Source organism: Sprattus sprattus, assembly GCF_963457725.1.
Source record: "Sprattus sprattus genome assembly, chromosome: 10".
NCBI lineage: Eukaryota > Metazoa > Chordata > Actinopteri > Clupeiformes > Clupeidae > Sprattus > Sprattus sprattus.
Window position 1 is genome coordinate 30,375,437 of NC_137908.1, and position 22,267 is coordinate 30,397,703.

The 22,267-nt window shown below is 44.6% G+C and overlaps 2 protein-coding genes across 5 annotated transcripts in view; one reads left to right on the top strand and one right to left on the bottom strand.

Annotated features, from left to right (window-relative positions):
* Window positions 1-535: 535 nt before the first annotated feature.
* Window positions 536-18,953, top strand: trpc4apa (transient receptor potential cation channel, subfamily C, member 4 associated protein a). Its single transcript, XM_080846531.1, has 19 exons — window positions 536-668; window positions 4,677-4,805; window positions 8,633-8,749; window positions 8,919-8,976; window positions 9,231-9,286; window positions 9,552-9,680; window positions 10,031-10,232; window positions 10,444-10,632; window positions 12,713-12,855; window positions 13,310-13,438; window positions 13,724-13,782; window positions 13,988-14,089; window positions 14,552-14,635; window positions 14,932-15,022; window positions 16,363-16,503; window positions 16,886-16,997; window positions 17,209-17,321; window positions 17,717-17,923; window positions 18,174-18,953. The coding sequence occupies exons 1-19, from the start codon at window positions 543-545 to the stop codon at window positions 18,309-18,311; spliced, it is 2,325 nt and encodes a 774-aa protein (XP_080702657.1). The 5' UTR covers window positions 536-542; the 3' UTR covers window positions 18,312-18,953.
* Window positions 18,954-22,032: 3,079 nt separating this feature from the next.
* LOC308371130 (myosin-7-like) overlaps window positions 22,033-22,267 on the bottom strand; it is a 9,102-nt gene continuing 8,867 nt past the window's right edge. For all 4 annotated transcript variants that reach the window (XM_080845923.1, XM_080845921.1, XM_080845922.1 and 1 more), the window contains one exon: window positions 22,033-22,267. This exon is cut by the window's right edge and continues 19 nt beyond it. In XM_080845923.1, the coding sequence (XP_080702049.1) occupies window positions 22,062-22,267 (206 nt within the window). In that variant the 3' untranslated portion in view covers window positions 22,033-22,061.

Genomic DNA, 22,267 nt, shown 5'->3' on the forward strand with positions numbered 1-22,267 from the left:
ACCCAACTCTTCTAAAGAGCACCTCCCTTCCTAACTTGCACTTCTAGTACTTAACTTGCACTTACAGTAGGCTACATTCCTGCACTTTTTGTATTTATGGTGTAAAATAGTATTTATTGTTACACACATCAGTTTATATTGCTGGTAGCTTGATTGTTCTCCCCCTGGTACGTCGCTTTGGACAGACGCGTTTGCTAAATGACTAAATGTAAACGTAAAAGTCTCCGTTGTTGTCTTGTAGCACAGTGCTTTCTTGTGCGACTGAGAAACTCACTTGAGTAGCCAATTCTTGGGTTAGCGTAAATATAATATGTGTAACAGCGTAAAGATAGTGTTACAACATTTGCATCAAAGTGATCCTCTCAAGTCAATATTACAGTTTCAATGGCTATTTACATTTACCAAACTTGACTTGAAAACAAGCGAAAGTAAAAAAAAAAAAAAAAAAAAAAAAAAAAAAGGAAGTTGTGTGACATCATACTTCGGCTCCTTTAAAGTGTGTTTTAAACTTCCTGTTTGGTACAGTACAGGAAGAAAAGGTAATGGCGACGCCATTGGGGTCTGAGTCCCCTTGTAAGGGGGTAAGACGAAAGAGTCGTAACGGGAATATAATCACAAACATCAAACAGAGCCAGATCACTGGACACGGATTTAGTCGGGGGACTCAGGTATGATACATCTGGAGCGATGTCTTGCACTGCAGAAGCGTTTACATGACAATAGGAAGCTTGCTACATTAGCTAGGTAGCTAGCAGTGTTAACATTAGCCTAAACTTGCACCAGAGTTTGCTTTGTATGCTGGCTAGCATATGCTTGCCAACATATGGTCATAACACAACGTTACACTCTCAAAGTCCTGTTAACGTCAAATTATCATTTGGACAATAGCTAACTAGCAATATGAGTCAACTAGGATGTGGTTTAGAGTGTAAACTTAGAGTTAAAATGTTAACCACAGCTACAACCAATGATGGGTAAATCGTTGCTAATGCTAACAGTGGACGTCGCTAAAGCAGTAACGAAAATTGTATTACTTGTGACATTTACTAATAATTCCTAGGTAATGACGTGGTTTGATGTTTTCATAAGTAGACATATTCGTTATCTACATTTAGTTGGTTTCAGACAGCTGTTCGTTTATGGTTCTCATTTAAAAAGCAATTGATGTGAAATCTTATACCTAGCTGTGTGCCAACACAGTCGCTAGCAAGGTAATGTTATCCAGCTAACTGTAAAAAGCAGATGGTAGCTAAGTTGGAGAGCTAGGTCCTTAGTGCATTATCACAGTGAATTGCTTGTTATCACCTGTACGGTATAGCAATTGCATTCATGATTTTAACTCGATAGTCTTTTTAAACAGACAAACTTGAAGCATAGACATGCAATTTCACCAGTGCCTCACATCGGACGCTACATCACCCCTCTGATCAACTCAGAGAATGATGTTTTTTTTGTATGTTTTTATCTGTTTTCAGTGCAGTAGTAATCAGTAACTGTACACATAACTGAGCACTACATTAAGAACTGTAAGGCGCTGTACTGAATAACGCATCAGAGAGGAATTACTGTTAGTGGAAAAGTCTTTGCAAGATCATGCAACATTTTACGCTGTTGTCCACAGATCTAGAGGTCAGAGCTATCCGTTTGTCAACTTGTTTGCGACTTGATCAGAACATTTCACAACAGAATGCCTGAGAAAGGAAATACATTGAGTCCTGGCACATGTTGTGTTTTCCACTGTCAGACGTGGGCTAAAATGTATGTCCATCCATCTGCACTGGAGACCCATAGAACTGCTACATAAAGCCTGCGGCAGCTCGAACACCAAGCCTAGTTTTATTCTTTGAGTGATTGGGCAGTTGAATAAAGGCTTTTGTGTGAGAGCCTCTCATGGGCCTACTTGAAATGAAGAGCACATTTCCAGAGCGCCTGGGGCTGCACTCTTTTGGACATCTGGGCCGTCTTGCACACAGGCCTTGGGTGGCTTCATTTGAATGCAATAGAACATGTCCCTCAATGACCCATCCAGACTCTCAGGCTTGCTTCCCACCACTGAGGGGCTTTCTCTGCCTCCCGCTGCCCCCTTCAAGCTGCTCAGTTCAGAATGCTTTAGTGGCATGAAATGCAATGTGAGTTGTACCAAAGAAGTCATCTGAAAGGGCTCGCAAAATCAGATCGACAAGAGTTGTTATATCATAATGGTAGTAAGAATCAAATATCAGTGAACAGTTTGTATTGTAAGCATGTGAGATTCGTACCTAACTGTTGCTGTATCCCTTGAAAGTGATTGGCAATATCATCTTTTTAAAACCGCCTTTGCCAGTGTTAAACATGCATGTGGCGTGAAAAGTGTTCCCCCTCACTCTACTAGCACTGTCGTTCTCATCTTATGATGCTTTTTGGAAGGGCAGGTAGCTGCCCATCAGATGTGCTTTGATGCTATCTTTAAAGGCAAGAATTTGCGTGAACATTATATGCCTGAACATGTTTGTATTTTGTCATCTGAAATGTCAAGGCTGACTGGCTGGTTTGCCCACCGTGAACCGGAATCCAGCCTTAGGCTATGCCACTATGTGTTTGTGTTGTGATGATGCTCTCAGAGAAGCCATGCACATTCAAGCTTTGTGAGGTCTGCCACTACCACTAACTTACCCCTGTGAAACAAACAAAACCAAAAAAGCCCAAATAAAGCACATGCTGGCTAGATTTGCCACACCTTGAACTGATGTGAGTAGGGTTATGTGAATGTCACAGCACCTCGTGGAATAACATCAGATTGCGCATGGTCAATTGACCATAAGAGATGACTGGTGCCACATGTGCTCTCAGGACTTTAGGTGTTCTCTTATTTATTTAATTATTATTATTGAATTATTTAATTTTCATTACGCAAAACAGACACAAAGGACTGGTACACATACAAATAAATGTTGTAAACAGTGAATGGCAAACAGAGGCCAGCAAACTAAACTGATCGTAAGACAAAACAGAGGAAATGTATCATGGCATGCTTAACCCATTTAGGCCTAAAACGCCTGGAAAAAATGCCTGTAAAACCTATGGGCGATTTCAGAAACCTCCCCTAAAACCTGAAGTTTTTCTAGAAATTCAGCAATTGTGTCAACGCCTACTACATTACTGATTTCTCAGCCCCGGTAACAGATAGGAACACAATTCAAAAAGTATTTGAGAGCTTACACCTGTGGCTTTCATGGGAATTTGAATTTTTATTTACAAATATTTACAATATTTACATACACCTTCTCAAAAGTAAAACAAATATGTAAAAGTGCAGGATCAGCACAAAACAGTAAAAAAAAAGAAAAAATAGGCTATATGACAAAGCATATTTAAGTGAAATAAAGTATATGACTATATAATTCTTAAAGGGAAAGTTTTAACTTTTGAGTTGTTTACTTGTTTTATTATGAGCAGAAGGGAATACGATTAACATCTATTTTGTTGTCCGTGTAGTTTTTACATACCAGGGATATTTTATGCTCATTTGGACACTATGGATGGAGAATGGACCTGACAGTGTCAACCTCTGAGTTGTTTACTTGTTGTATTATGAGCAGAAGGGAATAAGATTTTGATCAACAATTATAACTATTTTGTTGTCCATGTAGTTTTTACATACCAGTGATATTTTAATGCTCATTTGGATACTATCACTGAGATACAGATGAACTAGTTTAGTGTCAAATATTCCATTCAAAGGGAAAAAACAGGAATAATTCAAATAAAAAAACAAAACAAATTTCAAGTACATCTTATTTATCAACTGATAAATACTGTATGCTGGGCTGAAATGGAAGGCAACCAAAGCATTCACTATAATAAAGTCAAACGAGTATTCAGTAGCATTAACTGATTATAAACAACATTTTATAATTAGGGACTGATGATTGTTTCGAAATACTAGAATATATAATAATGCAAAGAATAGAGAGATGTCGATATAATTCGCTCGTTCACACTCTTGCTCACTGGAGAAAGTTTTAACACATAGCAAGCTAGCTTAGTGTTAAAATAGCCCTCTATGATACCATTTTCCCTTTCATTTACCTCAAGTAAACCTACAGTTAAGCAAGTAACAATCGTTAACAACTACAGATAAAGGTAGAATGACGCAACAGCGCTCCCGGCTTTAATGGTAGAACAGCGGTAATGCTTTCCCGGCTTAAATGGGTAACAAGTACAGGACAATTCACTGGTAAAGGTGTGAATTCAGTTTGCGTTTTTGCAATCTAATGTCTTTGTGAATCATGAAGGTATTTGAATGACACCAGGGTAACTGTTCCTACTAGTAAGCGTTGTCACAATGGCATGCAGCTGTAAATGTTGATGGTCAAGTCAATATGTGACAAACTTAACCCATGTTTTAAGATCGCCACGTCCGTGTCATTTTTCAGTATTGTTTTCAACCTGTTTTTGAACACTGGATATAAAGGATGATCAAATTATTATACCTTATGTGCCATATTGTTTTTGTGTACAACCCTGCAATGTGGTGAAGGTTAATCTATCCTTTCATTGGTGTCCCTTTGACAAAAATGGATGTCATCGTTCACCTTTTAGCTGTTCATGACTGACTTGATTTAGATAAAGAGTGTATTCAGCTGTTCCGCTCAGACCACTGAGGTGTGTGACGTGTTTGTGTTTGTTTTCCTTAGCTCCCGGAGGCTCTGCTGCAGGAGAGAGACAAGCAGGCCAAATGGCACGGAATCCCAGTGCTCCTGCAGCACCTGTACGAGAGCAGCCACCTCAGCAGCGACTTCACACACACACGCAGTGTGCTGAAGGTATCCTACTGCACCCTTATTCACACACACACACACACACGCAGCATGCTGAAGGTATCCTACTGCACCCTTATTCACACACACACACACACACACACGCAGCATGCTGAAGGTATCCTACTGCACCCTAATTCACACACACACACACACACACACACACACACACACACACACACACACATGCAGCATGCTAAAGTGTCCTACTGCACCCCACTACACACACACACACACACACACACACACACACACACACAGCGTGCTCGAGGTACCCTACCGCACCCTGCTCCACAACACCCCATTACACACACACACACACACACACACACACTAATGCACGCACGCACCAGCGTACTCAAGGTATCCCACTGCACCCCACCCCACTTCACCAGACCTCCAGCTCCACCTCCCTCAAAGAGAGCTAGATGGTTCAGTGCTATTTTAAGTAGCCTTGGGCCCCCTGCACTAAATAGTTAATGAATGAGTTCACTGGACGTGTTATGTAAGTACATGCTGTGACAACATTAAAAAATCTGTTCCTAAATGAGACCGTCATTGAATTTCTCAAGTACATTTTGCCCCAAGGCTAAGTTTTTCGAACTAAATTGTGACCACAGGATGACTGAATGTTTGAATGAGCAGAAGGCTTTGCATTCTGAACCAGTGGTGCCTTTGGTGGTGCTGTTCAGTATATATTTAGATTTGGCCGGTTACCTGGTGTCAATCAAAGATTGAGAACAGCAGAGTGAAAGGTTACATTGTTATCAATAATTAGCCTATGCTTGTGGCCAACTGGAAACCTTGTCCCTGACAATGCTGCAGGCAGCCTGGCTCGACAGTTGAGGTTCAGCTGCTCCTATGAGTTGGCCTTTCAGCTGAAAAGCAGCCATATTTGTTAGAATAACAGACAAAGACAGGCAGAGCTCATGGTTGGTTTGTAATATGACAAATGTGAGACAAATTATGAAACTAAGTACAAGTATAAGTGCTCCAGTTCAAGCGTCGCCTACAGCCAAACACACTCCAGTTCAAGCGTCGCCTACAGCCAAACACACTCCAGTTCAAGCGTCTTCTACAGCCGAACACACTCCAGTTCAAGCGTCGCCTACAGCCAAACACACTCCAGTTCAAGTGTCACCTACAGCCAAACACACTCCAGTTCAAGCGTCGCCTACAGCCAAACACACTCCAGTTCAAGTGTCACCTACAGCCAAACACACTCCAGTTCAAGTGTCACCTACAGCTGAACACACTCCAGTTCAAGTGTCACCTACAGCTGAACACACTCCAGTTCAAGCGTCGCCTACAGCCAAACACACTCCAGTTCAAGTGTCACCTACAGCCAAACACACTCCAGTTCAAGCGTCGCCTACAGCCAAACACACTCCAGTTCAAGCGTCGCCTACAGCCAAACACACTCCAGTTCAAGCGTCACCAACAGCCAAACACACTCCAGTTCAAGCGTCTTCTACAGCCAAACACACTCCAGTTCAAGCGTCTTCTACAGCCAAACACACTCCAGTTCAAGCGTCTTCTACAGCCAAACACACTCCAGTTCAAGTGTCACCTACAGCCGAACACACTCCAGTTCAAGCGTCTTCTACAGCCGAACACACTCCAGTTCAAGCGTCTTCTACAGCCAAACACACTCCAGTTCAAGTGCCACCTACAGCCAAACACACTACAGTTCAAGGGTCACCTACAGCCAAACACACTCCAGTTCAAGCTTCAACAGCCAAACACACTCCAGTTCAAGGGTCACCTACAGCCAAACACACTCCAGTTCAAGCGTCTTCTACAGCCGAACACACTCCAGTTCAAGCGTCGCCTACAGCCAAACACACTCCAGTTCAAGCGTCTTCTACAGCCGAACACACTCCAGTTCAAGCGTCGCCTACAGCCAAACACACTCCAGTTCAAGTGTCACCTACAGCCAAACACACTCCAGTTCAAGCGTCGCCTACAGCCAAACACACTCCAGTTCAAGTGTCACCTACAGCCAAACACACTCCAGTTCAAGTGTCACCTACAGCTGAACACACTCCAGTTCAAGTGTCACCTACAGCTGAACACACTCCAGTTCAAGCGTCGCCTACAGCCAAACACACTCCAGTTCAAGTGTCACCTACAGCCAAACACACTCCAGTTCAAGCGTCGCCTACAGCCAAACACACTCCAGTTCAAGCGTCGCCTACAGCCAAACACACTCCAGTTCAAGCGTCACCAACAGCCAAACACACTCCAGTTCAAGCGTCTTCTACAGCCAAACACACTCCAGTTCAAGCGTCTTCTACAGCCAAACACACTCCAGTTCAAGCTTCTTCTACAGCCAAACACACTCCAGTTCAAGTGTCACCTACAGCCGAACACACTCCAGTTCAAGCGTCTTCTACAGCCGAACACACTCCAGTTCAAGCGTCTTCTACAGCCAAACACACTCCAGTTCAAGTGCCACCTACAGCCAAACACACTACAGTTCAAGGGTCACCTACAGCCAAACACACTCCAGTTCAAGCTTCAACAGCCAAACACACTCCAGTTCAAGGGTCACCTACAGCCAAACACACTCCAGTTCAAGCGTCTTCTACAGCCAAACACACTCCAGTTCAAGGGTCACCTACAGCCAAACACACTCCAGTTCAAGCGTCTTCTACAGCCAAACACACTCCAGTTCAAGCTTCAACAGCCAAACACACTCCAGTTCAAGCTTCAACAGCCAAACACACTCCAGTTCAAGGGTCACCTACAGCCAAACACACTCCAGTTCAAGTGTCACCTACAGCCAAACACACTCCAGTTCAAGCGTCACCTACAGCCAAACACACTACAGTTCAAGGGTCACCTACAGCCAAACACACTCCAGTTCAAGCTTCAACAGCCAAACACACTACAGTTCAAGGGTCACCTACAGCCAAACACACTCCAGTTCAAGCTTCAACAGCCAAACACACTCCAGTTCAAGCTTCAACAGCCAAACACACTCCAGTTCAAGCTTCAACAGCCAAACACACTCCAGTCTGCCATCCTCAGCCGCACTGCTGTCGACCCTGTGAAGGGTTTCCTCTTTACCCTGTGAAGGCACGTGTATGTTCGTCTCCTGCTCCTTCTGCAGTGTTCTGTAAAATGGAGCCCCTTTAAGGAATGAAGCGTAGCATGCAGCTCATATCCCCAGTGGAAGGATAGTAGATAACGTCCAAGGGTGTCCCTGTGGTGAAGCTGGGACGGCATGGAGCTATCTGGGTTCTAAGTTTTATCAAATCACAAATGCAGCATTGAGCGTTGAACATTCTCTTTCACCCCACTGAAATTGACTACTCCACTAAGGCTCCTGTGCATTTCTTTATAAGGTGACGTTTGACTCAGTTTATGAAGTTTACACTTATTATTGTATAGTGTATTACAAAATATGCGAATCGCAAGTGTTATTGTGTAAAGCATGTCATGTGATATATTTAGGAAAACTTAAAACTGTCCTTGAGAATATAGTGGGCTGGAATAGAGTGAGACTCCCTGCTCTTATTATCTCTGCAACCCTGTTAATTAGACAATAGACACCGGCTGGGTGAGAATTCATCCAATTCTCACAGACTGCTTGCTATTTACTCTGTGTGTTTCCGATTCTCCTGCTGAACACTAATAATCTTGAATAAAATCACTTATATCTAGTCATAAGACTGATCTCACATTAGACTGGTTATTATCAGATTTCCACCACACTAGTTTGCGATGTCCCTTTTTAGTCTTCCGTGGCACTATATACCACGATTGATGACCCTGTTTGATAGTGATGATGCTGTGATGGATATCTTCCATTTTGTGTTGTTCTGCAGGAGCTGTCTTCCCTGCTGTCCATGGAGGCCATGTCCTTTGTGACGGAAGACAGGAAGACGGTTCAGGAGTCCTCCTTCCCCAATACGTACACCTTCGACCTTTTCGGTGGAGTAGATGTGAGTTCTGGTTGGGCCTGTTGTGGCGTATTATTTCCAAGGCATTCTCTCTCTTTGGTGGTCAGGTCACCATTTCTGTTTTCTGAACAGAGAGAATATGTACTTAAGATTTCAATTCTACCCTCCACCCCCCTGTGCTCCACCCCCTGTGCCCTCGTCCACCCAAAAGCTGCTGGTGGAAATTCTGATGCGACCCACCCTCACGACACTGAAGAAGAAACCCAAGAGTAAGTAAGATTGCACTTAGCCTCATCAAAAAAAGCATGCTCTCAAAAGCTGCTTTAATGCTGTTGCGATTAATGGTCTGTGCTGCTGGCAGCTCTCTCTTTGACACGCAGAAATGCTCTGATTAGAGTGCTTTATTCTGTCTCCACGCCTTCTGTGAATGGCTGCTCAATGTGGAGTGTTGTTAGCCAGCAGAGCCAGCTGTTCAGTGACCTGGGGTGAGTCTGGCTAACATGTGAACGTCTGGTTCTTACAGTGAACGATGACCTGGTGAAAGACTGCCTAAGTGTTCTTTACAACTGCTGCATCTGTGTAAGTGCTCCCTCTGTATCTGATGTTTTGCATTATAGATATCAAGTTTTATGGATATTTAGTTTCAGGTCAAATACATATGTCATTTTATAATATTATAAAATATAATTATGAAATATACAGTGCAGTGAAATGGTTTCTAAGTAGAGTAGCAACATTTATTGCAATCTTTCCAGTGATATGTCTTTTAAAGTTGCTCCTTCTCTCGTCATACAGAAACATCACGTCATGTTAGTTCAAAAGCGTCTGTCTTTGTTCCCATTAGACGGAGGGGGTGACCAAAAGCCTGGCGGGGCGGGATGACTTTGTGCTGTTTCTCTTCACACTGATGACCAATAGGAAGACGTTTCTACAGACTGCCACCCTCATTGAGGACATACTCGGTGTCAAAAAGGTCAGGGAGACTTCTGCTCCGGTCAAATGTCAGGAGAGGATTCTGGGATTGAGGAATTGCACAGCTGGGGCACCCCATGTCAAGTCAACTAGGGGCTTCCCACCTCACTTTTGTTATTTTGATAACTCAATTAAGGTTATTAAGAACATATTGAAGACATGATATAAGTACGGAACACATAACGTGTGTCAAGTGCTGGAGTAAAACAACTCAATTTATAGTTATATTTCCTTTGTGAGGTTTGAAAGGTATGGTTTGATTCTGAAATCCCACCTTGACTGAGCCATTCTCAAGCTATTCTTAAGTCCTGACCAACAGAACCTCTCTTTGGGCTTTCCCTCCCCCCACAGGAGATGATCCAGTTGGAGAACATCCCCAAGCTGTGCAACCTGGTCCAGAGCTTCGACCAGCAGCAGCTGGCCAACTTCTGTCGCATCCTCTCCGTCACCATCTCCGAGCCGGACCTGGGCAACGACGACAAGCACACGCTCCTGGCCAAGAACGCCCTGCAGAAACGCAATGCCAACCCCTCTCGAGCTGAGCTAAACCAGGGTGAGCCACCAGAAGGCTAGCGGTAGTTCCTGGTTGCTGAATGGGGAGACATATTTTGGATTTTAGGATTACACAGGAATTTTCAAGTCCTAGTACATTTGTACAAATGAGTCTTCAGTGTTCATCCCTTGTGCGAATACGTAGTTTGCCCTGGCACATTGTTCCTGTAAATTCTGTCTGACACGTCTCTGGTGTCTTTCCTCCTGAACAGTCACATTGCTGAACATCCCCGGCTTCATCGAGCGGCTGTGTAAGCTGGCCACGCGGAAGGTGTCAGAGGCTCCGGGTGCGTCCAGCTTCCTGCAGGAGCTGGAGGACTGGTACAGCTGGCTGGACAACGTGGTGGTGCTGGACGCCTTCATGCTCATGGCCACGGATGAGGCCGAGCTCTCCAGCACAGGTAGCACGCTAGTACGGCTACACTCAGGCCTACAATTCTTCAGAACCTTACATGGAAGTGGTTACTACCTAAAACTCAAGTGGTCCTGGAGTGTATTTGAAACTAAACTTGTGGGAAATGTTTTAAGTATTTCGAAAGACTCAGGAAAGGCCCTTGTTCATATGTAGGTGACTGTAGCTCACCCTGATCATTCTTGTGAGCCCTGGTTAGTACCAATAGGTGGTGCTCCAGAGACTGTTCAGTGGTCACTGTGGTCAGTGCTTTAATCAGACCAAAAATGACACTTATTATTTCAGCAAGAAAACGTCCTGGTCAGCGATCATACAGGGGGTTGGCAATAGAGGTTACACGAGAACTTCATTTTACAACTGGACTACTCCTTGCTTTGAGGCAGGGGCGGGGTTATTGTGTGCAATAATGGAGCATATAACAATTAGACAATTAATAACATAGAGAACAGCATATAATTATATGAAGGCATTATATGATGACACGTGGGGCCGAAATTTCATTGATGGTCAACTTGCAAAGCCAACTTAATAACTTGGCAAATTAATTTTGTTAATTGAATACTGTAAGCAAGATCCTAAGCACAAACAAGGGTGGTTCAGCGCTGTGCTACCACACAATAGCTATAGTTCATGTGCAACGGACCTTCCTTGTTGCTCCTTGCTCTCCATGTTGCCCGTCAATGAAATGAGTGCCCTTGGTCTCACCTTAGGTAATGGTAAAGAATAGATGACATCATAGGTGACATCTACCATTATTATTGCCAGTATTCTGCACTAGCCCAAGGGTTCCTATTGTGTTCAGATATAGCAACTTTTTTTATCTTTGGTGAATCCTGGTCATTATTAGTTAGTCCAACCAACTTAAACATGAAATTAGTCATTAGAAGTGCTCCAGCTGAAATGATCCTTGTTAGTCATAAGTTGACGATGGTACTGACCGGTCAATAACTACTGATTAACCAGTGCTCAGTGCTGTGTGAAAACAAATCATTTGAGTGTATGAAGTTTGTGATGGGTGATATTCTCTGGCCAAGATGACAGGCTAAAGGCTACATATAGCATGAAAACATTTATGTGATTGAAAGATGACTTGGCGTCCATTAGTGCTTACATCAACACTGATTGTTGTTTCTGAGTTACATTAACGGACTCCTGTAGATCTTCACTTAAACACTTCAGCATTTGGGCTAGCGACAGGCTAACGCTCCCTGACACTAGCTACTGCCCATGCTATTACAGTTACAAGTCAGACATGCTGCTATGGAAGCAGGTAATGTGGTAGCTGATTTATCCCACATCAACAGAACACATAAAATAGACTCTAACCAAAGATGATATACATGTAAATGTAAACAAGCTGGTTCACGTTCTGAAATGAAGTTGATGAATTAAATTAAGCATTAAGTGTTTTGAAAATGTACCAAAACAGAAAATCTTAATTGTTAATGAAATGTGCCAGTGCTCCATTCTAGTAACTGACAAGTTTCCAGAGGTCCTCCTGCTGAAATGATCACAGTTAGTCTTAAGGTGATGGTAGTACTGACCAGCCAGTGTTCACTGACTAACCAGTGCTTTCTGCAAGGTGTCAGGGACTGTAAATAACTATTCCCTGAAGCTCCCCATGGTGGTACTAGCTAGTGGTTAGTACAGAAGTATCCATTGTTTTAGGACTTACCAGTTTGAGCTACAACTGCTTCTGTGTTTGTTTGTTTTGAGCGTGTGTGTCAAACGTTGTAATGATAGTGACTAGTGCATCAGCACATTCACTAAATGTCTTGAGTGAGATCCAACTGCTTACACTGATATACTGCGGAGTAATACTGAAATTACCTGAGAAAAAATTTAATAACAACAGCTAGCAAGCCTGCAAACTAGCTCTCCTTCAGCTATGAGTCATTTATGAGAACCAAGAATACATGACTGTCAGTAGATAGTGGCAGCTGGATCCGTATGACTAAGCAGTGACTGTAAAATCCTTGGACTGCAGCCTTGGTCTAATTTGAATACTTTTCACCGGTTCTGCTGATGTGATCATCACCGCCCCCTGCTGGTTGCTTTGTGCTCTGCAGAGTCTTCAGATGAGGGCAGTTTAGCCACCAGCCCCCTGCGGCACCGCCTTCCCCAGTCCATGAAGACGGTGCATGAGATCATGTACAAGGTGGAGGTACTGTACGTCCTGTGTGTGCTGCTCATGGGGCGACAGAGGAACATGGTGAGGGGTTTTACTTTCACAGATAAAACACTCGCAGACATAATAATGATGTGCCATATATACACACACACACACACACACATGCAGGCATGCACACACGCATAAAATGACCAGTGAACTAGTAAAATGACTAGTGCTGTGGCTCTCCCTTTGGTAGATTAGCTTACTCAATGTCATTTATTAGTACATTCTTGCAGCTTAGTTTATTTTGATCACCAATTGTAAATTAACAAAGACTTTGGTGCAGTTTCACCTGATGATGCAAGAAACTGAAAAGGTTACAACATACTTGTATTTAATGTTAATGTATGATTGTGTGTAATGATATGCATCTACACATTACATGACATGGCATGGTTGGGTCAGTGTGTGAATACTAGCGTGTGTGTGTGTGTGTGTGTGTGTGTGTGTGTGTGTGTGTGTATCCATTCCTTACCTGTCGCTTCTCGTCTAGGTGCACAAAATGCTGGCAGAGTTCCGTCTAATTCCGGGGCTCAACAACCTGTTTGACAAACTCATCTGGAAGTACACGCCCACCAATCACGTGGTGCACGGCCAGAATGAGAACTGTGACTGCAGCCCGGTAATGAGCGCGCACACTTACCATCACAGCAGAACATGTTAGTGTTTAATGGAGGTTATATCTCATCAATGCGGCATGCCTCCTGGTAGATCCATCTAAACTCTCCTCTCTGTGTGTGTATAGTGTTCCAGACACTTAACAGGATGACACCTGGATGTTATGAATCCAGTAGCCAGTGTTCCTTTACGTATGGCAGAATTTTAGGGGTGCCGACAAACAACACCACAGTGAATGCATCTGATTGGCTGTAAAGGCATTGGTCATTGACATCTGTGTCTCCCACAGGAGATCTCCTTCAAGATTCAGTTCCTCCGGCTCCTGCAGAGCTTCAGTGACCATCACGAGTGAGTAGATCCTGTCGCATTTCGTCACACACCATCGAACTGGGCTTTATTTCCTCTCTCCTGAAAAAAGTAGATGGTTGATGGGTGACCTGTTGAAGTTCCCTCTGTTGTAGATCCCTCTAATGGACCAGGGTGTGTGAAGTTGTTTTTACACATGTTGTGGATCGAAGTATAAAAGTGTGAGTGTGTGTGTTTTTGTTTTCAGAAACAAATATCTGCTGCTGAACATCCAGGAGCTGAATGAACTGAGTGCCATCTCTCTGAAGGCAAACATTCCTGAGGTGGAGGCCCTGGTCAACACAGACAGGTAGGCTGCCCCCCCCCCCCCCCCCCCCCCCCCCCCCCCACACACACACACACACACCTGACTCGGCATAACCACACCACAGGCAGAAGCCCTCACACAAACACCCCGTCCAGTCCAGTCAGCAGACATGGGCAGGTATCTACAGACCCATGAGGACCCAGTCAAGACCAATGGAGGAAAGTGTACAGTGGCATTTAAATCAGATGGACAGGTGTAAAAACCGTCAAGCCTGTTGGACATGCAAGTGTAGAGATGTCTGTCAAATGGATAGGATTGGGTGGTAGACATATGGAGGATCTGAGTATGGAGAGGGTCAATGCTGCTAGCCATGATGATCACAACTCACAGCCCAGATAACAGTGGCATGTGGTATAATCAGGGATCTGATCTGCTCTGTTGTGTGTGCGTGTGTGTGTGCATGTGTGTGTGCATGTGTGTGTGTGTGTGTGTGGATGCGCGCAGGAGTCTGGTGTGTGATGGGAAGAAAGGCCTCCTCACCCGATTGCTCACGGTCATGAAGAGAGAGCCGCCTGACTCCTCCTTCAGGTGAGAACCACCAAAGTCTCTCTAAAGTGATCTATGTAATATATCTATCTCTCTCTGTCTATCTGTCTCTATTTCAAGGGTCAGCGTTGAATATTCTTCCTTTCAAGTCACTGAGTTACTGACTAGTTTATTGTTTATTTTTTTTAAATCTTTATCTTCCATGTTCTTTGCTATTATCTCTCTATGAGTTTGTTCTTTTCCAGTTCTCTTTTTTATCGTCCTCTCATCTCGTCCTTATTGTGATTATCCCTTTCTGTCTGTCTACTGACCTCATTGATCTCTGTGTATCTCTGCAGGTTTTGGCAGGCACGAGCTGTGGAGAGCTTCCTGAGGGGAGCCACTTCCTATGCTGATCAGATGTTCCTGCTGAAGAGAGGCCTGCTGGAGGTGAGGGGAACACGACAACAACAAACTCACACACTCTCACTGAACCCACACACTCACACACTCTCACTGAACTCACACACTCTCACTGAACTTGCACTCTCACTGAACCCACACACTCACTGAACCCACACTCTCACACACTCTCACTGAACCCACACACTCAGACACTCTCACACACTCTCACTGTCACACACTCTCACTGAATCCACACTCTCACTGAACCCACACTCTCACTGAACCCACACTTGCACTGAACCCACACTCTCACACACTCCGTAAACCCACACTCTCAGACATTCTCTCACACTGTCACACACTGTCACACACTCTCAGACATTCTCTCACATTCTCTCACACTGTCACACACTGTCACACACTCTCACACACACTCTCTCAACGAACCCACACTCTCACACACTCCGTAAACCCACACTCAGACATTCTCTCTCACACTCTCACACACTGTCACACACTCTCACTGAACCCACACTCTCACTGAACCCACACTCTCAGACACTCTCACACACTCTCACTGAACCCACACTCTCACACACTCTCACTGAACCCACACTCTCACACACTCTCACTGAACCCACACTCTCACACACTCTCACTGAATCCACACTCTCACTGAATCCACACTCTCACTGAACCCACACTCTCACTGAACCCACACACTCACTGAACCCACACTCTCACACACTCTCACTGAACCCACACACTCACTGAACCCACACTCTCTCACACACTCACTGAACCCACACTCTCACACACTCTCACTGAACCCACACACTCACTGAACCCACACTCTCTCACACTCTCACTGAACCCACACACTCACTGAACCCACACTCTCACTGAACCCACACACTCACACACTCTCACTGAACCCACACACTCACTGAACCCACACTCTCACACACTCTCACTGAACCCACACTCTCAGACACTCTCACACACTCTCACTGAACCCACACTCTCACACACTCTCTCAACGAACCCTCACCGAACCCACACTCTCACACACTCCGTAAACCCACACTCTCAGACATTCTCTCACACTCTCACACACTGTCACACACTCTCAGACATTCTCTCACACACTCACTGAACCCAGTGGATGCACTCCCCATCAATACAGTATTTGTGTACACTCTGTTTAAGCTCTATTTGTGACCAGCTGAAAATGGACTGAATGAGTGGGGACATCTTGTAGATTATAAAACACCATGTTGATTTTGAATATGTGCCAGAGTGCTGGCTAGTGATGGCCATTCTAATGAAATGAGACTCACAGTATTCCTGTGCTGACTCCTCCCCTTCCTGTCATGTGTCCACAGCACATCCTGTTCTGCATCATTGACAGTGGCTGTAAGTCCAGGGACGTGCTGCAGAGCTACTTTGACCTGCTGGGGGAGCTCATGAAGTTCAACATCGACGCCTTCAAGCGCTTCAACAACTACGTCAACACAGAGGAGAAGGTACCAGTCCCTTGCTAATGCTTCACAGGGTGAAATAGTGATGTCTTCAGTGTGATTAACTGGTGTCGATTGTTCATGGGTGTCCATTTACATTTGTACATCTACACTGCTTCAGAAAAACAGAAAAAAACTGTTATTTTTCCCCAATGTCTGGAGGACAGATCTGAGATTTGTTTTAGAAGAGTACTCTTGGATGAGTTACGGAAGCTCTTTGGGTAAAACAGGTGAAGCACATGACCATTACTCCTGTGGCCAGGTTTATTTATAAGAATATTGTCTTTACACTTTGTGTGTGTGTGTGTGTGTGTGTGTGTGTGTGTGTGCGCGCCTCTGTGCCTGCCTCTGTGTGTGTGTCTGTGTCTGCCTCTGTGTGTGTGTCCAGTTCCAGATGTTTTTGACGCAGATCAACAGCTCTCTGGTGGACTCCAACATGCTGGTGCGCTGCATCGTGCTCTCCTTGGACCGTTTTGAGAGCCAGACGGGCGACGTGAAAGGTGGAACCCCCCAAACTCCCAACACAGCCACACACACAGACCTGTTACTGTCTGCTTCGCTTTAAAACCTTTTTAATAACATATGACCTGCTACAATGACACCTACTCAGAAGTGTTTGTTTAGTATTGATACTAGTAGTAATGTGTGTGTGTGTGTGTGTGTGTGTGTGTGTGTGTGTGTGTGTGTGTGTGTGTGTGTGTGTTCTTCCAGTGATGGAGGTGCTCTCAGAGTGTTCTCTCCTATCCTACATGGCCAGAGTGGAGAACCGGCTGTCTTTCCTCTTCCGACTAGTCAACATTATCAACGTGCAGACGCTCACACAGGCAAGACTTAACTCCCACCCATCACCTGTCCTTATTCACCTCCTCCTCCCTCTGTGTCATAGTGCATAGAGCACAATGAACAGCTCAGAGAAACAAGTCAGTTAGAAGACAAAGTCATTAAAGGATTTGAAAACAGTGGAAAACATAGATGGATGGAATCCGATTGTATGTTACATAGCATTTGAAAGTTAAGACGTAAAGTTTATGATGCTGTAGTTTTAACACCAAAAAAAAGGTCCAAGTTATGCACCCAGTTTTTTTGTAATAGTTTTATTCTTTTAATTCTATGATTAATGCTTGTACTTGCTCATATACCCCCAACCCCTACTGACGCAGGCTTCGGGTCCTGCAGTGAGTTTACTGTCACTAAAGGTCTCTCCCTGGTTGCGCTGCAGGAGAACGTGAGCTGCCTGAACACCAGCCTGGTGGTCCTGATGCTGGCGCGGCGGCGGACCAAGCTGCCCTTCTACCTGAACGCGCTGCGGGAGAAGGAGTACGCAGAGAAGTACCCCGGCTGCCTGCTCAACAACTTCCACAACCTGCTCCGATTCTGGCAGCACCACTACCTCAACAAGGACAAGGACAGCACCTGCCTGGAGAATGTGAGTAGGGACACACACACACACACACTCGCGTAGTGTTTCTACCACCGCACAAAAAAAGAATGGACGTATAGTCAATAACCTGTAACAAATACACTAACACTGAAACGAGCGTGATTCTACATACAAAGCATATATTCTGAAACGGAGCAAAACCAACCTTATCACACTCAAATACACATCCTGGATGTGTTAGTTTGTCCACATGCCTCTGACCGTGTGTGTGTGTGTGTGTGTGTGTTCCCCTCAGAGCTCCTGCATTCCCTTCAGCTTCTGGAAGGAGACGGTGTGTATGCTCTTAGAGCAGGATAGGACTTCTCCCTGTGCCATAGCCAGCTACATCGACGAGCCTTACATGGACTTAGACCAAGACCTGCTGGAAGATTAACTCACCATCACAGAAAGACAGGTGGGGGGGTGGTGGTGGTGGTGGTGGGGTTTGGGTGTGTTTGTGATGGGGCACTGGGGGATGGAGAGAGATGGGTACTGACTGCCAGAGCATCCTCTGCCCCTTCCTCTCTCTCGTCTTCTCTCTCCTGGACCGCCTGGACTGAAAGAGGTCCCTCTGAGCCCAGGAGAGGCAGCCCCCGGCCCCATCCTCCTCCACTCCAGAGCCCCCTCCACTGAGCATGCTGATGCACGGGTGGGGGTTGGAGGCCACCAGCACCACACCTTTCCGCAGGACATTGGGGGGAGAGGGGGGGGAGAAGGGCCTTGTTCCTCTGTGCAGGTCTCAACCCCTTTGTTTCATCATCACCCCCTCCAGCAACCCACCCACCCCAAAAAAACCAACAAAACTAAAAAAAACTCCAATCCAACGGCCACTCATCCATCAAACCAGTTCCTCTGATGGCATGTGGGGGTTTGGGGGGGTCTGTGGCCTGGCCTCTTGTACTATAAGTGCGTTGCTGTTCGTAAAAATCATAAGAAGCCTTTTTATAATAAATTATCATAAAATATCTATACAAAAAAAAGTATACAGATAGAATATTGAGCATAATGTCTGATGCAGTAAATGGGTAAGTTTAAATAGGACAAATGGGGTTGGGGGCGGGGGGGTGTTTTTGTTGTTCAATGTTCCTCTCATATTTAAAGTCACGGATGCATTGTGTGTGTGTGTGATCTGTCCATTGCAATCAATGATCATGGGTGGATCATGGCTGTCAAGTTGCGAGGAGGGGTCGTCATGTTCTCTCCAGCCAAGTGTGTGTGTGTGTGTGTGTGTGTATGTGTGTGTGTGTGTGTGTGTGTGATGCGTGACAGTGATGAGGTGTGGAGCACAAACAGCTGGTGCTTGTTCCTATTGCCATGGCCATTGTAATGTCTGGGTGCTTCTGCAGTAACAGACAGCAATGGCTGTCACTCACCCCTAGCCCTGAGTGATTTACCTTATCTTAACAGTCCCCCAGCTGCTTTGTTTGATCATAGACATGTCAGAATTCAGTTCTTAAACCAATTATTCCTTAGCTTTTGCTATTTTAGTATATTTTGATACGTTTATTTAGATGTTTGGATGTCCTGAGAGATTCCTCTTGTCTTTTTGTTTCCCAAATTAATCCTTCATGGCTCATATTGAGGTAACTATGCAGGTCCCCAGTTTTAAGGGCACACACACGCATACACACACGCACACATATGCACACACACACGTATGCAAACACAATTACATATGCACATGCATGCACACACACACACATACGTGTGCACACATGTGTACACATGTGTGTGTACACACACACACACACACACATCCATCCTTGTTGTCTGAGTCCACAGATTCATCCTACGACTGCAGTTGACAATCCCTGTTTTTGTCAGCTCCACCCCTCATGTGTGTCCTCCAAGCTGATTGGCTGAAGAATCTGTGACCCCTCTGCCCCGGACACGGTTCCCTTACCGAACCTCCCTTTTTTTTATGTTGAAAACTTAGGGCTGAAAAGGATGATGTGTAAACTACCTCGTTTTTTTTCCTCCTCTTTTTCTTGGCTCACTTCATCTGTGTTCGTACACATAGGGCTTGCATTTTAGTGCACCTGTATCTGTGTGTGCTTGCTTTGTCACCTTGGTGCTTTACTGACGCTATGTTACAATAGTTTCAGGTCATCCCACCGTTCATTCACGCGTTTCCTTGCACCCATCCCTGAAGTGTGTGTGTGTGTGTGTGTGTGTGTGTGTGTGTGTGTGTGTGTGTGTGTGTGTGTGTTCCTCACAGTGTCTGTTCACTCTGCGAATGTTCTCACTTTGCTATGGGCGTTTCTTCAAGCTGGCAGCACTTTTCACATCTGTAGTTTGGAAAAGCTTGATGTTGTTCTGCGTATTTTCAGTTGGTCACTTCACACCCCTTTTTGATAGTCCCTGTGGTTGTTTGAAATTGTAATGAGGAAATCAAGTTACCAGGAGTGTCTACTGGAGTCCTCTCACCATTTAGTTTCCTGCATAACTGACGGTGAACGGCAGTGGTTGTGAAGGCCTTTGTAATTATGCCCGTTGCTTTGTCTGGAGGGTTGTGGGGAGGTTTCATCAACTGCCACTCATCTCCATAAGACGTTTTTTTTGTGTGTTTTCTTTGCCAAGCACTCAAAGTACTATTAATCTTTTGGATTTGTGTGTAAAGTTTCCTCATTTTAGTGAACATTTTAGAAGACCCACATACAGCTCGTGTGTAGCTCCCATTAGCTGAAAAACTTTCTGCATCATCTGTACATTTTACATTTTCTTTTTAGTTAATAATTTGGGGTGGATGTCAGTGTCGCCCCTTAGCTGCTTATCATTGTCAAATGAATGCTAAAATGGAATGTCAATCCCCATTCTGTGACACATCAGACTCCTTCAGTGGTTTAAAAGTTTTAAAGGTATGTGAATTTTTGGGGGGTTTTGTCAGAAATGAAAATACTTTCAGACCTAATGTTGAAGGAATGGTGTCAAGCTAATGGTTCCCAACATTTCCATGCCTTCTATGCATCTTGTTTCTATATATATATATATATATATATATATACATCTTGCCCTGAAAAAAGTTAACAAATGGAATGAAAGATTTCTAGAATGCTCTGGAATATTGGGAAACCCTATTATGCCCTCAGCATAATGGCCGCATCATAACTCTAAAACCTACATACTGCACCTTTTTAAATGAGCATCACAAACCATAGTCTTTGGCCAGCTGGTGATTCATGACCACAAGTATGTGGACCAGATATTGTCACAGCAGTCTGCAGGCCTAGTGTTACTCATCGACTGGGCTTGTCAGTCCAGCTGCAGTTGTACTCATCAGACCGCGAGACGTTTGTGTGTTTATGGATGACAACAGCAGGTACTTGTGTCTGTTTTGATGTGATTGATGCTGGGGTGTGGGCCTTCTCTGACCAGTTTGCATGTGCACAGAACAAAGTATATATCATAGACACCTGCATCAGAAAAAGCTGCTACGGCTTTGCCTAAGAGTGTGTGTTTTTCTTTTCCCAACAACTGAAGTAGTGATTTTAAGATGGTGGCTATTTTAGACTTTTTCCTCCTTTGCTGCTACAAATGGTTGAGAATCCCTACTGTTTTTTTGTTTTGGGTTGAGCCCATGGACCTGTAAGGATGTAAGATTGCCTGCACACCTACATGAGAGAGCAGTGTGTTTCCCCATCAACAGCCCCCATCAGATGACCCCTGACCGACCCCTTCCCCCCAGTCTTCATTTCTCATCCTGGTTTGGATCTTTGGTTTACCTCTGTATAATATTGTAAATGTATTGTAAGAATGGAAATCACAATAAATTTTCACAAACATAAAATAGTAAGCTCCTTGTTCCTATCGTTTTTTTCTTCCAGTCACCTCTGTACAGGCAGATTTGAATCACAAGACAACCATCTGCAATGAAACACCAGTGTTCCTCTTCCTGGAAGAGTTTATATATGCATAAAACAGTACCATCTAAACTCCTCCTGTTTGTGAAATAACCGTCTCCCACACATCAACACATCTTCAGTGGAGATGTCTGCTCTCTTACACAAGAACTTGAAGTAATGACAAGACCACATGAAGGCTTTTCTTTCTTTCCCAGTTTTTAATGCATTTGCAATCACACAGTCAAACCCATCTGTTGCAGCAGCTTGACTGTGAGGGTGAAATTATGGTAAGGTCCCTCTCGTCATTCTGCAAGCTGTGTCTGAAAGAAAGGACAGTTTTTTTTAAAATGACGTTGCGCTGCTTCTTGTCCAGGGCTGCCGCTGCAGCGTTGGAATGCTCCAGCTCCACCACTAGGTTCTCCATCTCCGTTTGAGGACGGTGCTTGGTCTTCTCCAGCGAGGAGCACTTGGCGTTGGATGTCTCCAAACTCTCCTGAGCCTCCTGCAG